We start from the raw sequence: 13,619 nt of genomic DNA, 5'->3' as shown, positions 1-13,619 counted from the left end.
ATATTTTAGTGCCAGTGGCCCTCGTGGTGATGGCATCACTAAACCTTTAAAGAGTCAAATCTTTATATACATGCCAGTTGCGTGTACACAAATAATTGTTTATATGCTGTGTATGTATCATTCTGTTTCATACTCGACTTTTAGCAAAGTAATGAGTTGGTGTCGGGTAGAAATTTAAAGGCAGCAGATCAAAAATATTGCTGGAATCAATCACTCCTACCATTTTTCCATTTGCTCTTGGATAAATTTGTGTTCACATGGCATTTGCAGTCACAAAAATTTGAGTTGCTTGTGGTTGTTAATAAAATTTCATGAATTGGACCCTTGCAGACCTGTACAAAGCACCATGCAGGCACTGCGGTCAAGGAGATGGGGAACTTATCTGTGTAACCCCAGCAGCACGCTGTAGTCTCTCTCTCTCCCCACAGTCATTTTTTTTTTTTACTGCTGCTGCATTGATCTCTCATACAGAGAGCAACATGTTCAAAACCTCACTGCCTCACCTGCTGCTTGCATCAGACAAAGTTTTGTGATGGTGCCGCAATGAGCAGCTGTTGTAACGGCATGATGTCCAGGTGCTGGATCTGGTTTGAACACTGCAGTGTGAAAGAGAGCCAAACTAAATGAAGTTATGAAAGTTACCCGATCGAACAAAGGTTCCTGGACAAATCCAGGGTGACAGCAGCCCAGGTTTTCAGTTCATCTGAAAGTTAATGCTCCCCTTCTCCTCGCACATGCTAGCTGACAGAACTGTCAAACATAGGGCGGCATCTTTGTTGCCGTTTTGGAGAAACTTTCAGGTGCAAACCAGCAGAAGGGTCTTGCATGAGGAGAACTGAACAGAATCCAGTTGCAAAATAAAAGTCTGTATTGTTTGGTTTAAAGTGAACAGAGAGGCATATATTTTGTGCAAATTAGCTAAAGTTTGATTTAAAGTTTTTCAGTTAACGTTTGCATTCACTCCCATGTAGAGGGCATTTAATTATGACATTGATGAACTGTTCTCTCATGAAGTTCATTGTGTTACTGAGTTCAAATTAAAAGAACTAATGACAGGCTTTATCTGATTTACGAGAAGATGGTGGACGTGTGTGTGCCAAAGTGCAACAAGAGAATGAAACTACGCTCTGTTTGAGTTTTCATGACAATGCAGGCCAGCTTTCCAGTGAAGAGTCACTGCCTTTGTGAAAAATGTTTTTTTTAATTATGTGTGTGTTGAGCATGTACATTAGTGAAGTGCACTTTGAGATATGCGTCTTTCTAATTTGTCCGATGCACACCAGTTGTTTTGGAAGGCTGGACTGCCTGATTTATCTTCTGTTATTTTTCCTCCATTTGTTGTGCTCTCCTTGCTTTTCTTACTTCGCTCATTGTCCCTCCTCTCTCTCTCTCTCTCTTCCTCTCCAGCGACAAGACGGTGAAGATCTGGCTGTCAAAGGTGTGGAGGAAGAGGTGAGAAGCAAAGTGACTGTGTATCCTCTGTCAACCATCTTGCTGCAACAGCAGCCGCTTCCAGCGACACGATGTGACGCCTCAGCCGCAGTTTCCAAGGCAATCAAGGTGTGGATCATGCAGAAAAACGGAGGACCGGGAAGTCAAAAAATATGCCTTTCAGAAATTTTTTTTATTTATTTATTTTTTTATTTTACTGCCAACTTTCAAAGTGCCATTCTGCTGTGGTGCTACTTGGAGATAAATGTTGTCAGCCTGGCGAAGCATCCGCCAAGCAAACAATTTCTCACCTGACATGAAAACAACCACCTGCAGCCTGGTACTAAATGAAAGTGTCCTTCTGTTCTTTCACCAAGGTTTCAGGCAATGAGATATGAATCTGCTTATGTATCTGCTGGACTGCAGTATTAGGGACTGTCTCACAAACATTGTGGCTGCTTAGATACTGAGCACATTGGATAATCATGTTAAATGGTCATGGCAGTGGATCGGTGGACTGCTGCTCAAATGTCACTGGGAAATTACAGACTACCACTAATTGGTATCCAGTTTTAGCAGGTGTATGACTGGTTGTTTATCATGTTTGTGTTTTTGTTGTTATAATTTCTAATTTATTGTTTTTCCTACCTCACTCGTTTTGAACTCTGAACTGAGGTGGCTAGAAAAAAAAAAAAAGATAACATTTTTACAGGTCTTTGTGTGGAAACACTTGGTGCTTTATGTCTCTAAGTCATTCATTTAATCACTATCGCTGTATGGATGTGTCCTGTGTGGGCCCCCTGGCAATCACACCGTCTGGTTGCAGAACGGATATGGAGGTAGCGTTGGTCCAGCAGGACCTGACTGAATCTCATTATCTTTTCTGGAAAAAGCTAACTGCAGCCAAAGTAAGAAAAAGACGTGCAGTTTGCTGACAACATGAGCACTCCTCACGGAGATGTGTGGCAGGTATTGCACTGCGGCCAAAATGTCAGATTGTAATGCTGTCAACCTGCAGCACGGGTGCCGTCTTTGCCATTTATCATTCAAGCGCCCCCCCCCCCCCCCAACACTTTCTGTCTTTTTCATTTTTAAGTTGGCGCTTCACACTGACCTTACTTTGGAGTCCACCTTTTTCAAGCTTCTTAACTTCATCCAGAAGCCAATTTAATTAGAGCTTGGATCTTCCAGCTGCTTTTCAGGCAAAATTTCTTGTGTGAAAGTAGGTCATCACTGAGAGGGATTCTTTTCTTTCCACTCCTTTTTTTTTTTTTTGATCCCCAGTTTTCTTCCACCCACCATTTAGCTGCTACACTTTCAAGCAGGAATAAACTTCCTGCGCCTGTGCACTGATGTACAAATCTGTTTATGTGGCAGATTAGGCGTGTGGGCAACACGCACATATGCACATGCCACGGATAAATAAACAGTCTGAGAGGATGTTTCGGCTATCCATCTTGTTTGATGCGTCTTGGCATCTTTCACTGTGTTGATTTAGAGTCGCCATAACAACACAGAGACATACACTCTTAGGGACTGCAGCATGCTCTAAAAGTCGCCTCCATTGCCTTTTGGTAGCCTGACACCTCCTAATACTGAAAATAGCTCCACATTATTCCATTATATCCTACCTTTTGCTTAACACCCCATCAAAAAAAAAAAGAAAAAAAAAAAGAAGCTGGGACAAACTTCAAGCTTCCTGCCACTCAGACGTCTTACTGTTTGATTTAAAAAAAAAACAACAAAAAAACCCAGAAAAACAAAAACAGTTTATGTCTGCTAGTCATGTTCTGCTTAGCAATATTTGTTTTGAAAAACCATGTTTTGCTCATTTGGTGCACTTTTCCTCGCAGAAGACCCAGAGTCGAAACAGTACGTAGTTAAATTACGAGTGATGCTTGGATCAGAAAATCGAGTTCAGAGGAGAAGAAAGTAGGAAAAAAACAAGTTTCCTGTTAAATGTCCTGCTGCTGCTTTATGTGTCCAACATGAATCTGAAGCTGCTTCAACTTGCCAAAAGCAATTTTCTTGGTTGTAGTGTTCTGCTTAGGGGATAAAACATGATTATTCTAATAAAACGTTGTCTTGAATAATATTTTGTTATGATTAGAAACTCAGGTATATGTGAAAGGATGACTTCAAACTTTAGTCATAATGTGACCCTGCGAACTAGCTTTTTCTACCAACCAAATGCCTTGTTTATGAGAATATTATTATTTTGAACAGAAATGGTACTGTCAGTGTTTCATACCACTTTGTGAAATACTCATTTTCCATGTTTCACTTTTCCATTTGATGCCCTTTACTTCTTATCTATGTACTGTGCCAGTTTTACATGGCACCTTCCCAAACTGGCCAAAACTGAATGCCTTGAAAATGTGCACTGATGTATATTGTTTTTCTTTGTTTTGTGTTTTTTTTGTTTTGTTTTTTTACCATGATGACATCTTTAAAATGTGTACAGTATGTAAAATATGTAAGTATCTGTCCTGTAAAGCTGGAGTGACTGGTACATAATGTGGTCATTAGCAGGGTAATGAACTTCCACAGAGGAAAAGAGGAGGAAACCTTGACCATGAATCTGTTGACTGTTCACTGCATTTTTCTGTGCTAATTAGCCTAACTGACCCTGCTCACCATCACACCAGGCTCAGAGTGATAGCAGTGAATATACTAGGTTATCTCTTTCTTTTTCTTGCTCTTTTAGACTTCTGCTTGTTTTTAGAGGCTCTGTTGTTCCACAGCTTTAGATAATCTGCTGCCCATCGCTTGTACATTTGCTAAAGGGTTTGAAATGTCAGTTGTGCCGATTGGTTGAGTTAACCTCTTCAAACGTTGCTGTTCAGTGGGTGACTTAGTTGTCTGTATGTTGCTGATCTAAGTGATTATTTATTACCATTGACATGGTTATTTTTCCTGGACTCTGAACAGCATGCCAAGTATAAGAGTTACTCGGACCAGGCAAAGAGTTTACGTGGTGCATCTGAATAGATTTGAATATTATTGAAAGGTAAAACTTGTGTACTCTATGGATTGGTTACAGGTTTGTCCGTTAATTTTGGTGATTGTACACTTGCCCCAATCTTTTGAATACGGTGTGGATTTTTTTCCTCCCACACTTTTTTCACCCATTAATATACTTTGGTGCAGAACTATTTGAACAGAGATCTTAACTGAAAGTGACCTGAAAATGACAACAACAACAACAACAAAAACTTGTCAGAAAATTAGATATTTTTATTTTAAAGCCAATAATAAAAAAAATATTATTCTAAAATTGCTATCATCATAAGACTGCATATTTGAGAGTTGTCCAGCAGACAGTCATGGACAGCCTCAGTAAGGACCTTGAGGTCATTTTTAAAGGATTTGGCTGTTTACAGAGTGCTGCATCAGTAAGGGAGCCTTGAGGAAAAAAAAAAGACGAAAAGGTCCACAAGCAACAGAGATAACTGCAGCTTCAACATGGTTGTAAAGCAAAGTGCATAGCAGATTCATAGAACGACATATCAAGAGTTTTACTTTAAAAATTGTTATGAAAAATCCTTTTTGAAGATATTCTAAGCTATTGAGATGCACCTTTTACTGTTTTCTGTTGACCTCAAGCTTTGACATTTCAAACTATTCAGCACCACCCCATTACTTGATGTGTAAATAATTGTACCATATGATTTTTTTTAAGCATTGTAGCAATGAATTTGAGTTTAACTGACTTCTTTCAGATCAGTTGGTCTCAGATTGATGTCTGCAATTTAGGATTTACAAGCACTTTGGAAAACAAACTTGCTGCAAACACTCTACACCCTGTTTTCTAGATGTAGATGAAGCCATGTTTTTATATTACCTTATTAAAAAAATGCAGACATTGTCCAAAAAAAAAAGCACACCTGTTTAAATCTACTGTAGGTTTAGAAGTAAGTTATCATATTATGTCTAAGAAATATTATATGATGGAAAAAGGAAAAAATAAAATGTAGTCCTTGCTTTCAGATTTGCTTTTTAATCCCATTTTAGGGCATACCACAACTTTATAGATGCTAAGGAGACTTTATCTTCTTTTTCTTAGTTGTGTATTGATATTCAAGTTCGGTTGTCAGTAATGACCACAAACCACATGTTAAACTGTCTACTACGCAATCAGGAATGTATGCTGATCTTGCTAAGGGTTGCATTCTGATTCATGCAATACAAAATAGGCAATTTCTCAAGAATGCTGGAAATATCTTAAAATATAGGAATGAGAAAAAAAACCCCATCAGTATGCAGTGGAATAGTCTACCTCACTAGCTGCATACCGCAATGCAAAGTGCTTAAATGTCTGGTCAAAACATTAAAAAAAAAAGAGCGTGGGAATTGAAGAAAGAAACATTCTAATGTAATCTATCTAATTGTCAAGTAAAATTTCATCCTTGGTAGATCATGCAAATTTATCCAAATCACTCGTATTTTGAAAAACATTAAGAGATATTTCCTGGAACCTTTTACAGGTTAAGCCTCCCAGAATACTGCAAGAAGTCTTAAAAAATGAGTCAGAAGTAAGCAGTAGGCGGCTTTGAACGCAGCATGCATTTATTTGTTTAAATGCCCAACACTGGTCGCCTCCAGCTCAGTGTAAATCTCAGCATCCTGATTTATTTCTGGATTTATTTCACGTGACGAACTCTACTGTCTGGAGAAGCACAGTCATTTTCTAATTATAGCACAGAAAACTTGTGTTTAAAGGTTTGGGCAAATACAGACACACCAAAACAGAATACTTCTGAAAGGGATATTTAATTTGTTTTAAGGTAGGGTTGTGTTGAATGGTTGACACAGTTTGGAGAAAAAGTGAGAAATTTTTATGGGGGGAAATCAAGCTAAATGCTTCACAGGCTCATTAAAGATGTATTTCTTTCATTGTCTGAAACGTCAAAAACCAATATTCCTATTTTAGATTGCCTATTTGTTTTGAGTACACTTTTGCATGTAAAACTTGTTTACATTGCTGTTTTCATTGTTATGCTGACTGTGAGCTGGAGTTGTTTAAAATATCCCACTAAATCCTTTAGGGGAATATTTTAGGTCCCACTAAAAGACCTAAAAAGCTGAATTGTTTAGGTTTGGAATTTTAGTCTTAAGAAGACATTTTACCTGTTAGTAAAGTTTTGAGAATAAACTGGGAAAGTGTGGGTTTTGTTTGGAGAAACATTTAGCTGCTTCAGTTTCCATAGCAACACAGATCTAAGGTTAAAAAAAATAGTGCTAACGTTAGCAACATCCATTATGATTAATTCCAGAGTGCAGAAGTGAGTTTCTGTAGAGTTATCATCACTAATGGCTCCTTTACATATCATAACTCCATAGGCTTGTAGAAAAATTTTGTAAATCCTGAGTGTTGGATGACTAACAAGCTATGTAGATGTACTCCCCTGTTTTAGCTGACTTTAGCTATTTTAAACAACTTAAACTGAAAATGTTCATATAAATGTGAAATGATGTTTGGTCTACAACTTCGCAGAAACCCAATTATGGTGCTGGTTTTTTTCAGCTGATCATGGTCTGTGTTACTGACACAAAAACCAAAAGCTATTTTCACAGTGACCCTAGTGGACTGGCAAACCTACAAATCCACAATGTAATAGTAATATGAAAGTTGCCTGCCTGGAAACGTTGGACCAAACTCTACACTGGCCTTCTGTAGGAAGCTTTTTTTTCTCTGATAAGATATTCCTGTGTGATGCTATGTCCAGTAATTTAAACTTTTTCAATTTATTTGTTGGAAATTCCTAACATCAACTTAAAAAAGGGAAAGTATCTTCAACTACATTTCAACTTACTCAGGACTTATTTTCCAGCAAGCTCACAATGATGTTTCTACAAGAAGTAAGAGAGCTTTTACTGATGAGTAAAAAATCAGGACTACCCTGTTAGGTGAAACAAAAAAAATATCACACAAAGATTGAGTACTATTTATATGGCAGTACGCTGCTTTTGAATGTGCCTGCTATTGGTAGTGTTAGCTTGATTCTCTCCTGATAACTTCAGCCTGGTTTTCAAGGCTAAGATTAATCTCACTGTTGTCAACTACATCAGGTAATATACTGACTACTAAACAACAAACCCACTTAGCAAAAACCAACTATCCCTCTAATATTACCCGTTGCCTAAAATTACTCTATTTCCAGATGAAATAGGCAATTATGTTTTTTAGAGTATTGCCTTACAGAGTTGTTATTGCTATAGTTATTTTAAATTTAAGATTGATAGTATACAACCTTCCAGACATATTCTAACAAATAATTAAAAAAACAATGTGATATGAGTAGCCACTGTTTGTATGTTATAGAAAGATCTAATGTTTCACAAAATTGAAGCTTCTCAAGGTTCTTAGCATTGGCGTTGTGCCTCAGCCAATTCTCCTGACTGCCTGCAAAAAACAAAGTGTATTGAGGACTTTGACAATCATCCACCAAAACTCATGAATCTGCTAGATGTGCTTTTTGGGATTGTGGATTGTCCTTCAGTTCTGTTTCAAGCCAGTAAGTACTTCTGCTTACTTTATCATCCAGGCAGAAAAGGGCTGCTGCTTTGTCTTGGGCTGCAGAGGGGATGGAATGACGTTTACACACCATCATGTGGGCTCTTGATCGGGAGAGCACTTGGCTACTCTGTCACACTTCAACACGCATCTTCTCTTACAGCTGCTTCAGTAGATTTCCTCCAGGATCTCGTGTCATGCTAACACAATATCTGACAATATATGTGAAATATGTACACTTAGGATAAAAATGTAGGTTCAGAGGCAAGGTGTGTCTTCTGTTGGGTAAGGTGTGTCTTACCCTCGGTAGTGTAAATGTGTGTACAGTTTTTATATATGATAAATATGCATGTAATGAAGCCATGTACAATTATTTGTGAATAATGTAAATAAATATTTAATGAAGAATCCAATAAATGAGTTCAAACCAATTTCAGTTTTTTTTTTAAATTTAAATTTTGTATGTTGAATATATTTTTCTTGCTTTTTGTAACCAGGTATTGTGTAACTTTATACTGTCCAACATAAATGTTTTACCAAAATGACTTCTATAGGATAAATCTAGGAACAATGTAAATAATAGCAAGAAAACATTTAACGAAAATTGAAAGGGTACAATTATATTTATGAAAACATTTCCGTTTTGCTCTGTATTTTTTTCCAGAAGACTTTAAGTTAGATTTTTGTGTTCCAATAAATAATGTAAAATATTTAATATTTTAACTATGAAAAAACGTAGTGCGATTTTTATGATTGAGATAAATTTCTTTCTAATCCGATTACATGGTTTATTTTATAGTAATTACCTAACTGTGTTTTACATAACTTGATATGAAAGCCCCAAACAACATAAAATTGTGATTATGTTGTATATCACTTAGGATAAGCAGACAAACCCACCATGAAACATGTCATGTACATATAGGAGGTATTTGTCATCCTTGTGCATTTCTTTCTATTTCAGGGGCAGCAATAGACTCAAATCTCATCAATCTTCATTTCCTGTGCAAACTCTGATCATTAACTTGTGTCAGGCTGCGCCTGTCTCAGCCACGATGGGAGACGCAAGCACTGTGATATACGATGGCCATTAACGTCTCAGAGGAGGCAAAACCCATCTGAAGATGCCTGTGACAAACAGCCACGCACAAAGTCAGTCACATCCCAGCAGCTTGTGCTCCGACGGCTTTCTCCAAAAAACAAACTTCTGAAAATTCACTTGAATGCATCTGAATCTGTCTCTCTCTCTCTCTGTCTCTCTCTCTCTCTGTCTCTCTCTCTCTCTCTCTCTCTCTCTCTCTCTCTCTCGCTCTCTCTCTCGCTCTCGCTCTCGCTCTCGCTCTCGCTCTCGCTCTCGCTCTCTCTCTCTCTCTCTCTCTCTCTCTCTCTCTCTCTCTCTCTCTCTCTCTCTCTCTCTCTCTCTCTCTCTCACACACACACCCACACACACGGCATTCCACTAACTGTGTGTGTGCAAGCTGATCCGTCAGTGTCTGACAGACAATGCCAATCATCTTGTAACTTCAAAAATCTTTACTCTTAGTGTAAAGATTTTTCCACATAGGTCAGAACTTTACATACACAAATTGGGCAACTATACAGCATTTACCAAGCTGGTTTTAGTCTGATAACTATTGATGTGCTGTTTTCACCAATTTGACTGCAAAAAAGAAAAAGAAAAAAAAAAAGCTTATTTAGGAAATGCATACAGTTAGCTTGATTACATCAGTCCAACTGACTAAAACCCATCATTATTTTCATGTGAGGTTTTAATGACTTCTCCTTTTTGTCTGTACTATTTTCCGAAAAAAGCTTTCTGTTTTTTCTGCACATAAATCACAACTTTGCAAGCAGATTCTGTTTAAATTGTCTTTAGCCATTTTGTTTCTATGAGGCTGTCACAACAACACATAATTTGCTCCCATTTCTTAAATTGCATCAGTAATAAATGTCAATGGTAGCACAATTTGACAGGCATAAAAATAGTACCTTTGCACAAGAGCTATTAGCTGAAACTCTGTCATGGTGTATAGTAGGATGAAGATTCGTCATCCTTCATCAAGGATGATGAATCTCTCTAGGGTATACAGTATGCACCATTTTCTCTTTGTCTGAAACTAAATTTTACTAAATTATGGCATAGTATCTCAATTGTTATCACTTTGTTGACTGCATGTCACACCATACTGACATATATGCAAATCCTAGCACATCTCAAAGAATTGGAATATTGCTTAAAAGCGCCATTTTTCTTAATATGTAACAGATTGTCTACAAGAGGTGTAAATATTTCTGAAAGCAACTGCAATAAACCTGGAATCACTGATGCTTAAAGCCATCGCCTTTATTTTAAATTATAAACCTAACTTTATTAGGCAAACAAATTAGCATCCTTCTGAGAGAAATAACTTGTTTACATCCTGACTCTATGACTTGAATTCACAGAGGATTCAACACGGAGCAAAATAATAAAAAAATACCTAAAAAGAAATCCCAATCAGAAACAAACAAAAACTCTCCTACTGAGCCTCAGATACACAGCAAGCATCTGCACAACTTCTGAACAAAATGACTACAGAGCAAATAGCAGTTCAATCCCATTATGCACTCGCTCTTTGAGTCTGGGTTTGCACACACAGCCCTCTCTGTGATACCAGGCTTAACCACATGAGAGGGTTACACTGTCATTCATGAACACAGGAGGATAATTAAAAAAAACCCACATGTTGTTTTTTTTTTTTTGGCTTTGAGAATATTTAATTTTTTTTCCTGACAGTGTGTGGAATATGTTAAATATTTGATCAAATGAGCCATCTGTCACTTTAGGAGAAGTTTCCTGAAGTAAAAATTATAATTAGTGGCTCTGAGTCATTGCAGACTTAACTAATACAACAGTCAAAAGTAGAAGAATTAGTGCTCATGTTTAGTTGTTGAATTAGTTTATTTTAGTTTTAGAGATTAGACCATGCAAAAGTCACAAGACTCACAGCAACTCAAAGCCAGAAGCTTACTGTTTCCTGTTCATGCTTGGCCAATTTGTTGCCCCGAGATGCTTTAATTACAATGAGCGACCAAGCAGTTCCAGCAAATTCATTTTAACTCAAAGATTTGTCTGCTATGTATACTGATTATATTCACACATGCACTGTAATTCTCTGAAGCTATTCATTTTCACAATCTTTTGAATTTAGGAAAACTACAAGAATGAATCATAATCAGATGGCCAAACCAAGCAAGCTGTTTCAGTCAGATGTGTACATTCACTCATGTTTTTTGTGGTTGAGTGCTTGCATAGCAGCTAACATCCCTAATTTTTTTATAAACAAGAATTGCTTGAAGTTGTTTTGGACTTTCTTTAATGTACATACAGTCTAATTTTTTTTAATTATTTTTTTTTTTTGCACAAGAAGAAGAAAGCAAGCAGAAGGAGAAAATATGTGTGCAAGAAGCATAAAATCTGAGCGGGCGAACACAGATTTGATGGAGAGCAGAGAATATCTGAAAGAAAGCAGAAGTTTTGGATGCAAGCATTACAAAGATTTTAAATCGTACTCTTACCCTGAAAATGGAAGTAATTTCTTATCTGACATTTGAATTGTCCCATTTACATACAGCCTCAACAACATGGATAAATGCCAGCTTCTGTTGGCATAAATAATAACCTGAATTGTTTTTTGATGGCATCAATGAGCAGTGGGATAATTCTAATAATATGGGATATTTGACATCTATTTTGAGTCGAAATAGATTTAATTCTTTTATTCTAATGAGACCTAGCTTTTATTCATAGAGCATGACTTTTCAATGGTGTTAAGGGCAGAGCTCTTCCCAAATCCTCCATTGTCCACCAAAATTAGCAGAAACAATCCAAACATCTAAAAAAAAGTTTTATGTTGAGACAAAAACAAAAATTAATTTGAGTTATTTGGTCCCAATGAGAAATGGTATGATTATGGTGGCAAATGTGAGGCTTACTTAGGAATGCTGCACCAGCTGTCAAGCATGGTGACAGTTGTATCATGCTGAGGCTCAATATAAAGAATTAAGAAAAACTGTAAATAAATGCAAATACATGTATGTTGTTATATCAGCCTATCAAAAAAAAAAGGTTTAAAATGACAAAATTAACATGAAATTCCTACTGATGATGAGTAGACCTCTGTATCTCCCACAGCCATTAAGTTTCTGTTTTTTTCAACATATTGTGAAAAAACAGTTTATTTATTGAAAATTCACAAATGAGCAGAACAATTATTCACATTTTGAAAATTCAGGAGGTCTGTAGCTTTTCATAAACGTTTATGTCCAGCATTTATTTACCAAGGCCCCCAAATACACTTGTAGTACAGCTGTCAAAGCAAAAGGGATTCATGAAAGACAAAAGAGAAGGATCAGCATCCATCTTTGACACTTTGTAAACGCAACACCATGTCAGCTGCAGCTTACTGTTGCATCACATCTCGCCTCCTATCCACTCTAAACCCCCAAGAGGTTTAATAGATGTTTCAATACATCACATAAAGAGAATCTCTTCATGTGTGAAGCATTTATGTCTAAAGCAACTGGACATAATTCGTTGGCTGTTGCCCCAGAATACATGGGAGAAAATTAAAAGTCAAAACTATTATCGATAGAAGCAAACACTGAAGTGCTCAGTCAAATTACATTAGTTCTCGCGTTTATACATTCTTCCACATGCAATCTGTTCTGCATCTCTTCTTCTTTTGTGCTCATTTCTTCTTCTTTTTCACATCCCTCTTTTTCGTCTCTCTCCAGGGCAGGAAGTTGTAGGAGACCAAAGCTGTGAGGAGGTAGGTGGCCATGCCGGTGTATCCTCCAATCACCAGACACAAGGGCTGCGCCAACACAAACAGGCAGAACACGTTCATCGACGCCCCGTCATTCAGCTCCACCTTGTCCTCCTTTGAGGCTTTCATCACTCCAAAGAAGTAGATCAGCGCCACTGCGGGGTAGAAGGCGAGCTCCACCATGCTGGTAAACAAGAAGCTCCCACGCACTCTGGAATGCTTTAAAATGAAGGTGCACAGGTGTTAGGATGGCAGCTTTAAGAATCCAGCTAGACAAAGACTTTTCAGGACACACACTCACCTCGCTGGGATTTACACCCTCTTCCAGGCAGAAATCCCTTGGAGGTGTAAAGGCGGATGTGACAGGGAAAACAGAATTGGACCTTTGATCCTTTACCATAAAAGTGCTGTGAAACATTACCTACCTGCTAGGCTCCTTATCTAGACGTTCAACCCTTTTTATCAGCACGACGACATGCAGTGACTGTTTCATTTCATTTTTAATTTGAATGAATCCAGCTTGTAAATGCTCCACCTGTCCAAACTAATTACGTTGTGCTTTTCAAAATGACAACCAGCTTCCTTCAACAGTTGCATCAAAGTAGCTGTCAAGCTTCGCCACAACTTGGTTTGTGTCATGAATTGATCATGCTGTGGAAACTAGAGCATGTACTGTGCCTTGTTAAAATTATTCACACCACTTCAACTTTTCAACAACAACAACAACAAGCTTCGGTTTATTCTGTTTGGGTTTCAAGTGATAGACTAACACAATGTAATCCTTAAGTGAAAAGAAATTAATTAACCCCTTGCCTGTCACCCCCAGATCACTTATATGTTGGTCAGTGGGTCTATGACTAACA

The 13,619-nt window shown here is 37.6% G+C and overlaps 1 protein-coding gene across 10 annotated transcripts in view; it reads left to right on the top strand.

Annotated features, from left to right (window-relative positions):
- kif21b (kinesin family member 21B) overlaps positions 1-12,964 on the top strand; it is a 74,972-nt gene extending 62,008 nt beyond the window's left edge. For 5 of the 10 annotated variants that reach the window (XM_044121402.1, XM_044121399.1, XM_044121405.1 and 2 more), the window contains one exon: positions 1,408-4,842. Coding sequence is in view for 7 of the 10 variants with exons in the window: in XM_044121405.1 (XP_043977340.1) it covers positions 1,408-1,456 (49 nt within the window). In the remaining 3 variants the exon portion in view is untranslated. Of the gene's footprint in view, positions 1-1,407; positions 4,843-7,979; positions 8,380-8,912; positions 9,084-12,724 lie in introns of those variants that run through there. The other 5 variants (XM_044121401.1, XM_044121396.1, XM_044121395.1 and 2 more) reach the window with 5 other exon arrangements.
- Positions 12,965-13,619: the final 655 nt, after the last annotated feature.

This window comes from Gambusia affinis, linkage group LG07 (assembly GCF_019740435.1).
Source record: "Gambusia affinis linkage group LG07, SWU_Gaff_1.0, whole genome shotgun sequence".
NCBI lineage: Eukaryota > Metazoa > Chordata > Actinopteri > Cyprinodontiformes > Poeciliidae > Gambusia > Gambusia affinis.
This window is presented reverse-complemented; position numbering and strand designations above follow the sequence as displayed.